Source organism: Oryzias melastigma, linkage group LG22 (genome assembly GCF_002922805.2).
Source record: "Oryzias melastigma strain HK-1 linkage group LG22, ASM292280v2, whole genome shotgun sequence".
NCBI lineage: Eukaryota > Metazoa > Chordata > Actinopteri > Beloniformes > Adrianichthyidae > Oryzias > Oryzias melastigma.
Window position 1 is genome coordinate 16482749 of NC_050533.1, and position 17850 is coordinate 16500598.

The 17850-nt window shown below is 39.5% G+C and overlaps 1 protein-coding gene across 7 annotated transcripts in view; it reads right to left on the reverse strand.

The window, feature by feature from the left end:
• Positions 1-17850, reverse strand: part of dlgap2a (discs, large (Drosophila) homolog-associated protein 2a) — a 189452-nt gene that overhangs the window by 25117 nt on the left and 146485 nt on the right. For 4 of the 7 annotated variants that reach the window (XM_036210027.1, XM_036210026.1, XM_024266120.2 and 1 more), the window contains 3 exons: positions 16950-17109; positions 15495-15711; positions 7327-13873 (listed from right to left, as the gene is read on the reverse strand). In XM_036210027.1, coding sequence (XP_036065920.1) covers positions 11502-13873; positions 15495-15711; positions 16950-17109 — 2749 coding nt within the window. In that variant the 3' untranslated portion in view covers positions 7327-11501. Of the gene's footprint in view, positions 1-6715; positions 6776-7326; positions 13874-15494; positions 15712-16949; positions 17110-17850 lie in introns of those variants that run through there. The other 3 variants (XM_036210030.1, XM_036210029.1, XM_024266139.2) reach the window with 2 other exon arrangements.

Consider the following 17850-nt stretch of genomic DNA (forward strand, 5'->3'; position numbering starts at 1 on the left):
AACTCTGCTACACCTTTTGTCCTTTTTCTCACCCATATTTTGGATGTGTACATAAATAGCCAGGGACGTCTGGTCTGTGACCAGCATTCTGCTTTGGGCTCTTAATGACTCAGATGGATGTCCGCTCATACAATTAATCTGCTGTAGATGCAGAAGTTTAGGCCTGAAGAAGGAAGAAGAAAAAAAAGGATGTGTGGACGCATCCGAGAAATAGTCTGATAGACATTAAGAGGGACTGACAGAGACAAGTTGTGAGCATGCATCTGTGTGTGTGTGTTTGTGTGCATAATGAGGAGAAATTGTGAATCAGGGAGAATGGAGGGCTAAAGGAGGAATGAGATGACCTATACCAAGCACATGAATCAGCAGGAGAACCAAAATAGAGCCGTCATTAGCCTGCGAGTCATTCAGAGAGAGTCATAATCCTTGCTATAAAAATAAAATGAACATCCCTTAGTCATGAGGCATCATGTTTTTGGACAAATTAGTAAAATACGAGCGTTTGGAAAACACGAAAAGATCAAGCACAACTTCAAACAAAAAGCAACAACTTTAACATTTTCAAATAGGTTTCTCTACAATGGCACAAAAGACCTTGTCTTACCAACATGGCTAAAATCGGTTTTGGTTTTACTCACATTAAAGGCAGGTGAAACAATGGAAATGTTCTTTAAGGCGCATGAACCCATACAGGAGGTTGACCCATGCTGGTGCTGTGGGTTTTTGGGTTGTCTATGCTGTGGAGAGTTGAAAGGATCTCATCCACTTACAGTTCCCTTGACGTTTGTACAGCAGCCTCAAGGGATATAAAGAAAATGGTATGTACGATAACATTATGGGGTGGGATTAAAACAAGTTTAAACTTCTTCCTACTCCATTTTGAACAATATGTTGAGGTAATTTATTTTCATTCATTCAGTAAGGTGCACATCCTGACTCAACAACGAGCGCAAATGCTGCAGGTGATACGTAAGAGCTTGTAGGATGCCCACTCAAAATACACCCTAAAGTCTAAGTTTCTAATTCTAAGGGGCTAAGAGCTCAAGGTGTGCAACAGGCGCACAAGGAGCATTCACTTACCACTTGAACAGTACTAACAGGCCCTTTACATTGTAAGGGTTGGAAAAATTCGAAATGTCTTGTTCATGCTTATGTGTTGTTTAAGTTTAAGTGTTCACTACGACCTATTGGAAGGCTTTAGAAAAAATGTGCATGAATATTTTCGCTCTACAGGCTCACCAAGCAACTATGACCTTAATATTTCCTGCATGCCCCACACAGGTTTGCCTGTTTTTTTGCTCTACAAACAGCTCATATCCACCTGTAAGAGAGATATAACTAAGACACGGACACATCCCTACCATGAGAATCCAGCAAAAAACAGAAAAATGGGTTAAGACATAACTGAAAACCAATGACATCATTGTAGATGATGTAAATGTCAAAAAGAATAAAAAAAGGTTTTTTTATGTGTTTTAGGGCCCTAAACTGCTCATCCTGGACTAAAACAAACAACGAAAATCTGTCCTCTAGTCTAATGGTACGTTCACACCAGTCGTTTCTTCAAGAATGGGCGTTTAGTCCATGGTGTCTACACTGAAAAAGTAGGGAGGAGCTTCTTCTATTTCTTTTGCTACTGAACGCAGATGTCGTCAGGCTTGTCGTCGTGTCTGGGACATGGCAACGAGACAAACCAGACAAATGAGACAAACCAGGTTTTTTTGGTTTACCAGAAAAACTAACAATGTTTCGAGATCGGTGAGTTCAATTTGTCTGAGTCTCTGATTGGTCAAAGCTCAAACCTGGTTTAATTTGCAACGTACAGTCAATGGCCACACATATTTGATGTACATAGAGCCCGAAAATGGTCAATAAGACTTGCATAGCGATATCTAAACACAAGTGTTTTGGACGCGGAATCCGTGAAAGTGGTCGCTTGCCGAGGTCATCGTTTATGTAGTTTGAGAGGAAATCTAACCAGTGATATATCTTAGAGGTTTTAAGATGACTGGGTCTTAAACCATTTCTCTAAAACTTTAGGTGTTTATAAGTGGATATCCAACAGTGTTTTGGTTGGCTAGTCAACGCTCTTGTCTTTGAGCAAGACACTCAACCCCAAGTTTCTCTTAGCAGTAGGAAACCTGTAAACTGCTTTAGCTAAAAGTGGTAGCCATTGAAGAGCTCAATGACTTTATAATGACACATCTCAGATTTGAAAGTGCCAATTCACATTCAGTTGCAAACTCCTGGAGGTTGTGACATTTTTTTGCCAGTCTTTTAAGTAAAGACACAAGATTTAAAGCCCGATGAATTGACACCAGAAAGTCTGACCTCCTGCAACTAGAAAATGATATATAGTCAGACCCTTTGGGATTTCACGGCAAATATTTGTGATTGTTGAGGCCTAAAACACCTGATGATAAAGCGCCTAAAAAATGTTAATTATGAAAAAAAAAACACATTCTCATATTCCAACTCTTTTTATTGTGGCACATGCACTAAGAAAATACTTCACCACCTTATACAATCTTGTTGTGCTGGTATTTAACTTGAATAGAACCATGAAACACTAAATGAACTTTTGGTCCTCTCTGCTCACGATAAACCAAATATTTGCATATTGATTTAAGCCTACTTTAGAATAAAATGAAATTTTCCAGGGAAAAATTACAACCTAAAAAAAACATAATCTGAATAACCCTCAAATCTCCATGTTCTCCTCAGTCTTCCTCTTTATGTATTTCAGAATCAACACTGATGAGTCGCTGGAAGGGGAAGACCAAAGCTTTGAGCAGCTGATCTGCTTTCGTCTGTCAGTAATGATCTGCTCTGTTTTGGAGAAGGTTCTCTTAGGTTTGTTGTGGAGGAGGTTGTATATGGAATTATGGACTCTAAATTCTTCCAATGTATTATGAATTTCCAGAGTCTCTCTGTCTTTCTCTCATACTCTTGATTCATACAGACCGCTCCAAACCCACGTGCCCAGTAAAGCTCAGAGGTTTTATTCAACCATCTTCGAGTCCTAACGGAGGCCTCTGAGTATCTGTATCATTTGATGGCTCTATATCTCTCTAAACAAGCGTAAAGCAGCCCTCCTGATCAAAGTGAAGCCCAATTGTGAAGATTCAGCCACTCCATCTCTGTTAGAACCTCTCCATCTATCTATCACAGCTGCCTTGTTTACTAACATGGCAGTTAGGTTTTTGGTGATGGGGAGCCGAGTGTCATTCTGTTAAGAGTCTTTCTCTTTGATTGGATTTATCACGGTGAGGGGTTTGCAGCGTTCTGTCTTGCTGCAGGCTTTTTAGGGGTATGTAAAAAAAAAAACCTGGAGGAAGGAAGAGGGCGAGAAGAAGATGGATGATGAAGCTCGGCAGACACAAAACAATAAAGAAAGAAGCACAAAAACAGTCAGTAACAGATAGCAAAGAGAGAGACCCGGCAGGTCATTACTCAAACTTACTTAAGCGTTCTTGACAGTTTGTGAAAGTTTAAAAGCACTGAGCACTTTGATGAATCGCTGGCCACAAAAGTGATGTTTACCGCAAGTCCTCATTTCATGACCACTCCTCTGGAATTATAAATCCACAGGAGTTCTTTCCTTTTTCTCCGTCTCAGATGGCATTCTATTGTTGATGAAAGTCACATTGTCATGCCTGTGTATAAATAATGACCTCTGCAGTTGCTAATGGAGACAGCTCCAAGCAGCCGACTCAGAAGCATCTGCATGTCACCGTGTTCTTCACCTCAGCCTTCATGAAAACAAATTGGCTTCCTGTCAAGTAGATAGATCACTGGAGACGCCAGGAAGCTTACAGCATTTAGAGGTTTGTGTAAGACGGCGTTTGTTTAAAAGCTGCAGACAGCAGGATGGACAGACGTATGAGTTTAGGAAAAAAAACGATGTATATTTATACAGTGTCTGGCTATAAGCTCCCTATTTTAGAGGTCTTCTGGCGTGAAGCTCTAGTGGAATAAACTTGCTGTCAACTTATCATATTGACTGACATGAAATATTGATTACAGAAGTGCTCAAATAAACATCTTTTTTCATGGAAATCCAACTTTTCTTGTGGCTTATCAATATTATAAACCTATATTATGACATTTCTAATGTAACTTTTCCATTGCATCACTGTCAACAATCCAGTTTATCTCCTTCTTTAAGTTTCTAGGGTCATATTTGACCCATTATTACAACATCAAGTGATGCCCTTAAAGAACCCACTCCAATGAAAATCATGTTTTTGTCATTTTTAACATGTTCTTGTAGCATTTTCCTCACAATGGAGGACATATAAAAGAATTTAAGATTTAAAATGTGTTTATAAGTATTTCTTTATTCCAAACCGTGATGGATCTGGCTGCTGTTTGAAAAAGCTTTGGTTTGGGATGCTTCGACTGCGAACCTAGGTCTCCTCGCTCCGCTTCAATTCTGATGCATTCACTTACAGACAAATAGATCCAATTATGTTGTTATTTTACTCGATTGAGCTGCTATCTGGCTCAAAACTGTATGGCTGCATAACTCCTTGCTAGGCTTTTCTTTTTTTTTTGCTGGGCTAATGTTAGCTTGTGGTTGTGAGGTAAGCTAGCGGGAGAGTTTTAACAAAGAAATGACGGGATATCGTTGTAGGGTTACTTCCACGGCAACTCAGATGCAAATTTCTGATGAGCTCCTGCTGCGCTGCAAAAAATATCTTTTTAAAAAACGACATAGCCCTTTTGATTTAGGGTAAAAACTGCATAATCATAGACCGCTGGGATCCATTTTACAATAGATAAAAATAAAGCTGGACTGGGACTTTAATGGAATTTATAAATAATAATAATACACAATACTTCCCTCCATCTGCTTGTTTAATCCTATAATCCTAACCTTAACCCTTCCTCTGGGTCAGTGCGACCAAGGAAAAAGTTCAGCACTGGCCACAGGTTTTTTGTATACACACTTTCAATTTTAAATAGTCAAAAATGTGGCAAGGACCAACAGACTGCACTTTTAAAGCCCCATTTATAGAGGAGAACAGGCAAAAAAAAGTTCATTTAGTGTTTGGTTAAACTTTAAATGACACACTTGGAATGACTTAATGACAAAATCACCTTTTTATACATGTTTAAAGGGGTTTCTTATTCAGAATTTGTTGGTTTTGGCCTCAATATAAGACACACTGAAAATCAATAAAGTGAAATAAACACTGTTTACGGCATCCAAAGAGATTGGTAACACTTTATAATTCCTAACCCTCATAGCTAGTTAACAAATCATTAGTAAACTGTTAGTTAATTAGTTAAAATGACTTGTTAAATATCAGTGAAGAGTTTATGGATTTATAAATATCCCTTATAGATGGCCGATAGATAACCAACAAGCTAATATTTAGCAAGTTATAAATGACTTGGTAATTACATATAAATGATTTATAAATGTACCTTATAGATTAGTATAAAAGATTATAAACAAGCTGTTAGTAAATTATTTTATTATGACTTGTTTACTCTTAGGTTTTAGTCTCTAAATGTTACTGGGATGTTATTTACAGTTGGAAATGTTTCTCATTTGCTAACAGTGAATAAATGAGGAATAGTTGCAACTTTAAAATAACATCTGGGACCACATATAGGAACTAAAACTTAACAAGTCATTAGATAGTAGTTTATTAACAGCTTGTTTCTGATGTATTACTAATTAAACAGGTAGATTTACACATTCTTAATGAAATGTTTACTGCTATTTATTAAGTCATTTATAACTCATTTACTAACAGTTTATTCATAATTTACTAACTAGTTATAACGAGTAGTTAATTATAGAGTGTTACATTAAGTTTCACATAATTTCCCTAAATGTGAGTAGTGTACATAGAAACAAACCACACAAAAAAGAACAAAATTAATTAAATCAAGAAAGTGTTGTGTAATATGCAGAAATCTTGCAAATATCATGACTGACTGAAGTGAAAAAGGATAGAGTCCATGTTTACTTTTTTCTGTTGTGGATCCTCGAGCTTTAAGAAAAAAAAAAAAATTGGCCACAGAGAAAAATTATGGCGCTCACAAATTAACAGCTGGAAGTCACCCCCCCCCAGCCCCCACCGGAGTTGGACGCAAAGAAAAGTCATGGCGCCCGAAAGCATTTGCCAAAAGTCCTCGACCGGAACCCCCGTTTTAAGCTTTTGACTTTTTTTTCCTTTGATAAACTGTAGCTCCTTACGTGATCGGTTGATTCACAGAGAAAAAGCAGCATTTCGCCGGCTTTGTCTCTGCAGGTAAAGTTCCATTGGAATTGCATGTCGATACAAATTTGATCACTTTATTATTAATATTGATATATATATTGATATTATTGATATATTATTAATGTTGACTTGAAAGAAATAAAACGAATAACATTCTCTGTCCCATTTGGACCTCATCTTGCACACTCAACTATTAGACAGTTACAGTTTATTTGCATTTAAAAGTGTATAAGATTGTAGTTCTGTAGAGTTTTTAAAATGTCATTTTTGAAAGGGTTTCCTAAAGTTTAGGAAATTTCCGTTTACACAACAGATTAAAGTTGCCAAATTTCTGCTTCTTCCTAGAGTTTTTGTGGGGCTTCATCTTGTATGTGACCAGAAAAAAAAAGTGTTTTTTGACATTCTGGATTTAAAAATCAGCTTAAACAAATACCTTAGACTCTGGAATAAGAGCAGCTCAGGGACAGTGGTTTTACCTGGGGTCGCCTGAGGACTCCAGTCAATGCTGCAGGTGGAGGGGAGGCAGAACTGGACCCCTGAAAACAATGAGGTAGGAAGGGTGGGGTGGTGGGGGGTTGATATTCAGACAAGTGGGCGTTTTTGCCCAAACACACAGCAGAAACTGATATCATTGCATGAGACAAACTTAGGATTGGTCCAGAAGGCCTGCAGGCTAGGATGATGACGATGATTCGTTGATGAATTTTTCTTTGCCAAGTAAAGCATAAAAATTACAAACTTTTACCCTAAAAATGTCAAATAAATGCTTCATGCTTAAGTTGAGGAGTCCTGATGTTTCTTTAGAAAATAAATACTTTTTTATTCCAATGCTTTATTGCGACATTTATATGTGTTAGCTGTGCATTGAAACTGCCTGAATGGCTGACAGGTTTATGGATCTGGTGAAGTTAAGAGAGCTAATCTGCTTGAGAACACCTTTTTTAGTAGACAGTATCTTAATGCAGTAAACAGAGGGAATTTCTCTATGTAAGTGGTACATAGTGGTACTTGGTTCTTCTGAGTTACAATATTTTGTGAGAATTATTGAAAATTATCACCAGCTAACCATAAGTGCTTTTAGTGGGTCTTTTTTTTTAAGATGGATCTCAACAACACCATGTTTATGCCTTAGTAACGAGGGGTTGACCCGTACGGGTTTTGGGTTCTCCGAGCCCGTGGAAGAAGGTCATAGAGAAGAGCAACTGTATCCAAAAGGGATCACAGTTGTGTCTTCCCTTGAGGCTCGTAGGACCACCTTAAGTGACATCCTGAAAATGGAACGTACAATTGTCGTGTGAGCAGTAAGTGAATCGTAAAGTATTTTGAAGGATAATGTGAGTTACACGCACTTGTGCTTATGGACGATATACACTCCACCAGTCAATAGTAATGTGCGGGTACCGGCTCCTTTTTAACTGTGCACAAATGCTGCACAGACGGGGTGTGTATCTGATACTAATGACCCGTAAGACGCCCTCGCACAAAATCAGTGTCAGTACGACGTGCCTGCTACTCTCCTACTTCACCCATACTTACCCTTACATGACATACAGTATAAATGTTCTCTATGATCTGTTGCCTAACGCATGCCCTTTGAAAAATGTATGGACATTTTCCCGCTACGGGCTCACAGTGTGGTCTACTGCATAATCTTACATGTGCTGTAGCCCATATTCATCCATATCTTGTGACTAGGGCATAACCTTGGTAACAAAAAGTTTAAATTATTTAAAATGTTTGTTTAAAAACTAGTTTTTTTTACATGCATAAAGCTGTTCAGATCAGATTAGCCCCACCAATTTCACCAACCTGCAACTGATTGGTTATAGGTTCAAATTCCAGGTTTAGACTAGGACTATGCCCCCTTAGCAAGACACTCCTCATTGCCTTTAAAATAAAATGTGTTTGTTTGTTCCTATGGATATAAATGTTTGCTAAATAATATTCAGTGTAAGTTTGTTTTCGTACAAATATGACATTAAGGCCAAATCTGATTTTTTTTGTCTACCCCTCTAATTGTAGGGGCATTTGTAGAGGTAGGGGTGTCTGAAATAGTTTAATGAGTAGGGACTTTGACTTTTCGAGGATGTTTAGCGTACCGCATAGGAGAAACACTTTTCTTCACGTGGGTGTGCTCTGAAGCACAGAAGTTTACATTTAAACGTAAGTAATGACTTTTTGTTTTAGCATTACTTTGTAAAGCTATAAAACCGATGTTGTAATGTATTTTCAGAGAGCTGGCAGGTCCGTGCTAACATAGATGACCAGAGACTGTTGATGATTTTATCAAGGGTTTGTAAAGTCCAAAGTTGTAGACACTATTTTTTTTCATAACTCTCTGTCTGGAAGGCTAAATGTAGGTGTAGGGAGAAGTCATAGGATTCAGCCTAATTGTTAACCACTACTCATTAGAACAGGGGTATTCAAGTCCAGGCCTCGAGGGCCGGTGTCCTACATGTTTTCCAACCAACCTTCCATTGAAGCTCCTTATTGGCTAAACATACCTGATCCTGGAAATTAGCAGCCAATAAGGAGCTTCAATGGAAGGTTGGTTGGAAAACATGTAGGACACCGGCCCTCGAGGCCTGGATTTGAATACCCCTGCATTAGAACTTTAAATCGCTTTGTTTGTCTTATTGTATAACACTATGTGACTGAATACTACACTAGGAAGGAGTCAGGGTGACACTTCTGGAGCACCTTTTTTGGTGATCAGTAAAACACTGAAATGACTCAAACTGAAAAGGTGGTTGAGGGTGGAATTGTTCTGATAAATGCCACAAGAAGCCTAATTAAGTTGACAATCTTTTAAAATGTTAGAAAACAGAAATCTGTCATAGCTTCACACGTTAAGAAAAAGCACACACACACAAAAAGCCTTTTCTATGTTATGCTTGAATATACGTTTTCTTCAGTTGCTTTTTATTTGAGCACAAACTTCACTGGGCAATTCCATGTACAGTCCAATAACTGGACAGAAAGCACAGATTTTGCACATCTTTTGATTCAACTTTTTGTTCATTGTCAGCTGTCAGATTGGGTGGTGTACAGACCACCCTACCCTTTCCATTGTGCTAATCAATAGAATTATACAATGAACTGAACCGGATGCTAACAACGAGGCACAGAGTATGAAATGTACAAAATGTTGAGGCAATGCTTCATGCATCATAACAGTTCATATACTGACACGCATGTTAAAAAATATTCCCACTGTGACAAACACTTCTTTTCAAGAAGAAACACAGTTTAACATTAAATTGTATCCATGTTTGCCCTGTATAACAATATTAATCTTTAATTCCTGAGCATCGAGATGAACTGTGTCTGTAAAAAATACATTATCTTCCAGTAACATCTGCTGTTCTGTGTGTTAGTTGATAGTTAGATACATAGTTAATACATTATTTTCTTAATATTACAATAAAGTGATTTATACTTACAGTCCAGAAAATATGTGTGTCAGCAAAATGCATGAAAGTAATGTATGAAAAGAGGCTACATATTGATAAATTATATTTGGTAGCATCAAGGATAAGATATTTTTTTAAATTGCAATGATCAAAAGTTTTGGACATCCACGTGCAAAACTATGGAGCCCCTAAAGGGACATCACAGTAAAAAAAAAACAAAAAAAAAAACGAAACTAATTTCTTGTGCGGACACAGTGCACCAGTTGCTATCTGGTCCGCGCCAGACTGAAACTGGTGCACACCGGATACTGTCTGGTCTGCACCAGATAGTAGCTAGTGCACACCGGTTACTATCTGGTACGAAGACAATAGTAACTAGTTCACACCGGTTACTGTCTGGTCTGCACCAGATAGTAACTGGTCCACTCCAGTTACTGTCTGGTGCGCACCAGATAGTAACTAGTGCACACCGGTTACTGTCTGATCCACACCAGATAGTAACCGGTGTGCACTAGCTACTCTCTAGTCCGAACATGATAGTAACTAGTGCACACTGGCTACTATCTCGTCCGCACCAATAACAACTGGTACACACTGGTTATTGTCTGGTCCGCACAGGATCGTAACTAGTGCACACCGGTTACTGTCTGGTCCACACCAGATAGTAACTGGTCCAATCCAGTTACTGTCTGGGGCGCACCAGATAGTAACTAGTGCACACCAGTTACTGTCTGATCCACACCAGATAGTGACCGGTGTGCACTAGCTACTCTCTGGTCCGAACACGATAGTAACTAGTGCACACCGGTTACTATCTCGTCCGCACCAATAGCAACTGGTACACACCGGTTACTGCCTGGTCCGCAAAGGATCGTAACTAGTGCACACCTGTTACTGTCCGGTCCACACCAGATAGCAACTGGTGCACACCGGTTACTGTCTGGTCTGTACCAGATAGTAAGTGATGCACACCGGTTACTTTTTGGTCCATACCAGACATAACTGGTACTTAACCTGTATTTTTTTTACGTCAATATCCCTTCAGGAGAACCGTACAAAACCGTTTTTTAAAAAGAAAAAAATAGTCAACCAGTCTTGACTAGAAATAAGTTAAAGTGCAGATAAAACAGACATAAGAAAAAAATATTCATATCTGCTAAAAGATCTAAAACAACCAAAACATGAGTTGGCCGTCATTTTTTCCTTACAACTCTACAGTACTGTATCCGATCTTTATCTAAGATTGTGCAAACAGCATTTCACAGCATCCTTTTTCTTCCAAACTGCAGTGTTAACCTAACAGCTCAAATAGTAGCAGGATGATTGTTGTAGTTATATGATAACTGTAAAGGTTTAGATCACTCCAAATGAGTGGTGACATACAAAAATTCAAAGGAAAGATGAGTGGGCATTTTTCTCATTTCCATAGGGATTGTTGAGATTTTTTTATGTTGTAGATCCTCTTTTCCGTAGTCTGTATGAGAGATCTTTAGAAAACAAAATATATTTTGAAGTAACGGCACATAAACAACATTCATTTCTCATTTGTTTTGAAGTGGTACATGGGGGTAAAAAGTCTTGGAAGAGTACTGCTTCAGTCAGGTACTATTAAAATTGTTTTTTTGGGATATTTTTCCTCCACATAGAGTTTATGACATTCCTGCAGTATCTTGCATTCCTCAATGCGCTATTAGAACTTGCAGAAAACATTCCTTGCTTAGACGTCAGTCGTCAAACAAGACTAGAGTCTGCAAGTTGCTCTCTGCATTGCACTGGCAGCTACAAACCAAGAGCTGTGAGCATGTATAATGTGGAGCTACATTTTGTCTGCTGAGACTGAGGTATGAGCTCACAGGCTGAGAGACACATATGTGATTTCTGAACTATTGTACTCATATCTGCCACTCCAAAGTTCCACACTTGCACTTCTGTGCAATGATTCCAGCCTACGTCCCCTTCTCTGCCATCGGTACCAAAGAAAGGCTTGATCGCTTGATATTCGTTCTGGACTTCTCAGCATTCTTTCTTCTATCTCCTCTGTATGACTCAGAGTCTCCTGGGATGCAGTCAGACATTGGGGCCCTCCTGCTGTGGAATCATCTGAGCCTTCAACTTCTTGTAACAACAAATCAGGATCAGGTAGTGAGGAATCGGACGCTGGACTCACAGGTTCTACGTCAATCTCCAGTGATGTATCAGGAGAAACTGAACTGGGAGGAGATATTGTGACGGTGACTTGTGGAAACGCAAATCCACGCATTTGTTTTGAGGCTACATTAGGAGGAGCAGGATCAAGAGGGAACTCCATAGGTGAATCCAAACTGCTAAAGTCTTCTGAAGGTTCCATAAAGCAAGTTGTGCCAGGGTCTGCAGGGAGAGGGGAGCTTGGAGAATCTGACTGATATGTTGGAATACATAAATCTTCAGGACTAAAAGAAGAGCTTAAAGGCTCGGGTTCAGGGTCCATAAACACAGAGTCAAGATCATCTTGATCTAGGGAGGTAAGCATGACCAAGTCAAAATGGACAAGATCTGCATGGTATATCGGTGTCGTATCCAGTGGCTCTGGAAGTGGTGGCCACTCTGATTCAGACTCTTCTGTGTTTGGCTGAGTTTCCACCGAACTGGAAGAAAAGGCTGAAAATGATGACCTTTGATCTAGAGGAGAGTCAGGAGGAAACTCAGGGAAAGTGACTATGGGTTCTGGGTTTGTATCGCTACCGGTTGGACTTGTGGGTGAGTCTTCCTCAAAGTACTCTGACACCACAATAGATGGACATTGAATATCCGTCGATAAAACACTTGGCAGTGCACTATCAAAATGAATGGATGGTGCATCACAGACTGGGACAACACCTTGATTTGAAGAGTTTGATGAAGACACTATTGGCTTGTTAAACTTTTTTGGTTCTGTTTCTGCTGAATCTGAAGCAACTGAATCTTCTAATCCTGACTGCGGTAAAGAGACAGCAGTAGGGCTTTGCGAAGCAGACTTTTCCACCACGAGGATGTTTGGAATCTCTGGATCAGATGTTATTTCCTGTTCAGACTCATTTGGTGGAGACACAGTCACTATTGGGACTGGGAATGGTAGCTGTATCTTTGGGATGTCGATTTGTTCAGAGTTTGGTGATTTCACATCATCAGTTTGAGATTGATTGGTTTGTGGATCAGTGTCATTTGCTTTGTCTACATCTGTTAGTTTTGGAGGAATTACAGGTTGTGCAGTAAATGAATCATGTTGGCTTTCAAAGGCTGTTTTGGATGAATGCGGCGCTGCATCTCGAATGGTTACTGGATCTTTAGTGTTGGTAGCAGATGAACTTACAACCACTTTGTGTTGCAACTCTGTATCTTGGTCTTCTTTAGCTTTAAAGGGCCCAGCAGTCAAGCTATGCTCTGGCTGAACTCCTCTCAGAGGACCAGGAAGTACTGGATCCAGAGTGAGTGGGATGGCACTTTCTACATACATGGACTGTGGACAGGCAAGAATGCTTGGGTCCATAGACAGCTGTTTTGGAAGACTACGCCGAATACCTTTCTTGTCCTCTTTCTCATCAGGACAGTTAACAGCTGCATCGGCAGTACTTTGCCTGACCAAAACTTTGCTTCTGGCCTGAGTTCCCACAGAGACCTTAGATACCTGGGGTTTCTTTTCTTTTGTTTTACCAGTGCTTCTGGGTGCAGTTGCAGTGCCGAGCTGTTCCGACTCTAGCTTTGCATTGGTTTTGGGTCCTGCTGCTGAAGCAGTCCCAACTTCTGTAAAAGGTGTTCTAGCTCCAGGTGCCACATTACCACCTTGGGGAGACCACGTGTTGTAGTGTTGCGTAAAGCTGTTGAAGTTGTTGTTGAAAGCACGCAGTTCTTTACAGAGGTCCCTACGAAGCTCGGCTAGCTCTCGGCGCATGGCAGAGACCTCTTCCTTCCACTGCATGCTGATAGCTGCAGCCAAGGTGGCAGATTCTTTAATACTAGCCTGAATCGCTTTTGGTGATGGGCGTTCTGGAGCACTAGATCTTGGGGATCTAAAGAGGCTTGGAGATACAGGTGGTCCAGACACCGGTTTGGCCAATGGGGTTCCCATGTTATTTTTGCGGTAAAGCCTGTCTCTTCTGACTGGGCAGCCTAGATCATCGTGAGTCAGTGGGGTGGTATCTGCCAAATCCTCATGTATGCTGGGCTGGGTGGGTAAACAAGTTTCGTCCTGTGCATACGTTCTGTCTGGAAGACAAATGTAAACACGCATCTGTAATATGACCACGGGTGTGAGCAGCTGGAGAGAATGTGCTTTTCATTGCCACAAAGCAGTGAGATCAAATCATGCACTAAAAGCCATGAGTCAAAATAAGATTGTACTTGTATTGGTTGGAGCAGCTAAAATCGTGATTGTTGTTCCAATTTTGTATGTCATCATCATAGGAATTACTTGAAAGAATGTCGTTTGTGGTAGAGTACTAGAGACCAGAGAACACTTTCCCATTTTGACTCAAGTATCAAGTTTACACTGCCTTCTCATCTTGAATTGATAGCATGCATTTTTTTTTGTAACTTTTCGGTGCACAAAGCTAAATAAGCTAAATCTCAGATTGCTGAGGATGAACACTGTATTCAATCAATAATGTGACAAACACTTTTGCAATGTCAACTTGTTGTAATAGAACAAATGTGAACTTTGTGCAGTGAAAAGTACCAAAGATGAACAAAGCTTCCAAACATTTATAATCAATCAGGAAGTAACGTATGAACCCTATTGAAACAGTGAGGTCCAGTTTGACCGACTCAATTAAAGCACCAATGTGTCCAACAAAATGACCTTTTCATACAAAACTCTGCAACTTAGGGATAGAATACTGTATTGGAGTTAATTGAGAAAGCAGTGTAAGCAAACATTTATTGTGTAATTGACAATAAGCACATCTCCAGATGTCCACACCTCTAACTCTCCCTAAAATAACCCAGTTTGGTTGTATGTCTACGCTCAAAGGGAAGTAGATCCATTCAGATTTCTTGTCCAGGCCTCTTTTCTTCATCTCTTCTTACATTCTTCATCTGTAAATGGATGTCTTGTTCCCTCTGTGAATCCAGCAATTATGGGAATTGTTGAAACCACAGGCAGCTCACGATTTATAGTCAAGGCCCCGTGTTGGAAATAAATGCACATATCAGCTGAGCAGGTTTGGACTTACGCTGTTATTTATGAGGAATCAGTGTGACAGTTGGGTTACCAGTGCAATGATTGTCAGCTTACAAAAATTCATTTTAGAGTTTGAAACAAAGTGATCTGCAGCTCTGCAATAAAATCCCTGCGTGAGCACGCCAGCTCCAAACCGTTTGAGAGAAGGAGACAATCTTTTCGCGAAGAGATCTAATAATGAAGATGCTATCACGTTGGGACGATTTTAAATGGGTTTGCCAGTGAAGATTGCTCTGCTTTGAGATGATGTAATAGACACGTTTCTATTCAGAAAGTTACACATCCACATTGCAGTGGATGAGGCTGTCGTGTCCCTGATCTGACCTAACTTTGGTTGTGAACGGTGTGCGGATGTGATTTTCAATAGGGTTCATAGCTTTACTCTCTGATGGATCCCGTTGATGAGCAGATGACGCACTGTATCCAAAGTACAGTAAGATGAACTGGCACACACTACAGTATTTTACCTTAAAAATGTAATTATATTAGTGTAACTCATGCAAAAATACACACAACTTTGATTCATTTGTAAGTTTTAATAAATACCCCACACAAGTGTTTTTTAGTTTTTTAGTTTTCAGCATAGAAAAGCATCAATAAAACATTATCGTATGGGTAATTTTTTTTGGGTGGTCTGTGTGTCCTCACCTGTGGTGGACCTGATGGTGGAGGTGACAGTGGAGGCTATAGGGGGGATGCAGTCGTCATCGTGTGAGTATCCAGCCTGAATTGCTCGTAGGTAGCTGTGGCTTCTAGTTCTGAAGCAGCCCGGCAGGTCCAAAGCTTCCATGGCCTGGGACTCCACCTCACTGAACACAGACTCGCACACAGACTCAAACTGCCCATTTACTTCGGCTTCACTCACCTGTATGACACAAAACCGGGAAAATTAAAAACATACTCTTGGCTGACCAGGACATTGCTGATATAAATCAAGATTGCTTTAAAGACCCCTCATTGGAACTTAAAAAAGTATAAAGTCGTGATTTGAAAACACTTGTTTTTGTAGAAAATTGTTCCAACATCGGTTAATAATCTAGACAGAGGCTCTTTTCTTTTCTGTTTAATTTATGTCGATGGTAAATGCCAAATACTGCATTGGAAAATGTCACAAGTCAAGGTCATCCTTTCCTGTTGGGATGATTTCATTTGAGGTTTCTCTTTATGCTGACTCATTACAATAAGAAGAAATCATCAGATTTACTAATTTGGCAGCTTCAAGACTCAAGAAAAAACATCTCGATTTACTTGGATTTGGAATGAATGGGGCTTAAGTTAGGCTTTTAAGACTCCAAACAAATCAATACTCCTCTTTTTCAGGGGAGAGATGGATATCACAACACTTCACGCCCTAATACCTTAATTAATCCAGATAAACAACATGAAAAGTGCTCTACTGAGTGACTGCTTCTTATGTCAAGACTAAATTCCAAATTTGAATACAACTTAATAGTTAATTGGTTTAAGAGACAAAACATTGGTCAAACTTATTGAAGCCAATTCCTTACTTTTATATTCTTCTAAGTTTAGACAGAGCAAAATGTAAAGAAAATACTAAAGGAAACACAATAAAGAAAGCCTTTACAGGATGTCAATACATCAGATGCTATAGTCCCAAAAACATCCAAACTTATATTTTTATGAACATCTATCTAAATATGGTATAACTTTAACACAAATGTATGGATTTTGCAAAAGGCCATTTTGAAATCACAGAGAACAACTTCTAAAAGGTCGTCTGCCTCTGTTCTGTCTTACAGCCAGACTGATAAAAGCCCTGCAAAGCCTTTTGATTTAATAATGTTAAAATGCAGTTCAGTATAAGAGATTTCACTTTTTTAGTTTTTTTTTTTAACTGAATAAGATTGGTTTTGAAACATTTTTTTCAGACATCGGAAAAAGAAAAAAAATCTAATGTTTTGTTTTTTAAACCCCAGCACAGAACAAGCTAATTTTTCAGCAGTGTTAGAAAAGGAAAAAGAAAAAAACAACAACATCAAACTGAGGGACTGAAGGGTAGTCTCCAGAGATATTATTAAAGGAAACAAGAGAAAAACAATCATGCAGGAAATTGTCGTCAAGTTTTGAGAGTCTTACACTCACCTGGCTCACTTGGCTAACGCAGCTAGCCTGACTCAGCGTGCTAACAGCTCTCATGTAACTCTGGTTCCTGGAGCGAAACTTTGGTGAGTTGTAGTTAGTGGAAGGATCGAGGGCAAAGCTCGGGCGCATTTCTCTTGTGGCCTGCAAGTGGTAGTTCTGGCTGAAAAAAGGGGGAAAAAAACGCAGATTGGGGCTTAAATCACAAGAATCTCCTGAACAAATCTACCGCGTGTGATACAGCCTTGACATCATCCATGTTCGACTTTGTAGTTGTTAATAGAACTAACCCTAACAAAGCCATAACTCATATCCACTATGTAAGGGATAAAGCCCAACGAGATGTTTGTTATCATAATGGAGTGCGTGGAGGGCTGACGGCGGATGAGGCGGAAGATGAACGTCGCTCCGACAGCTGTAGTGCAAAACGAAAAATCCACTGTGGTGAGTCAAGCAAAATGGAGCTGTCTGCTAGTAGAAATCCAACAATATTTTGGGGTGGAGACCCACATGAATTTTTCTAGAATAATGAGCACCCGCACTGTCTAAAAATTGCGGAAACTCTGTGGTTCACCAAGAACCACGCCACTGTTACGAGAGGCAAGCAGTTCAGAAAGGACAGACACGCCCACTCCTGAGAGCAGATTCCAGCCAAGATGACCTGAAATCCAGCTGGATCACACTTCTTCCCAAAATTTTTCTTTTATTATTTTTCACAAACACAATAAGGAAAATGTATGAGAAAAACAAAAAAAGCTGAAAAAAAGAAAAAAAGATTCCAGGAAAAATGTCAAATGGACGGCAGAGCTCTTAGGAGAGACATTCTTATTTCTGGTATAGCTGAGGTTCCAAAGGGTTAAAAACAAATGTTCTAAATACGCGTGCAATGTACAACTTTGAGTGT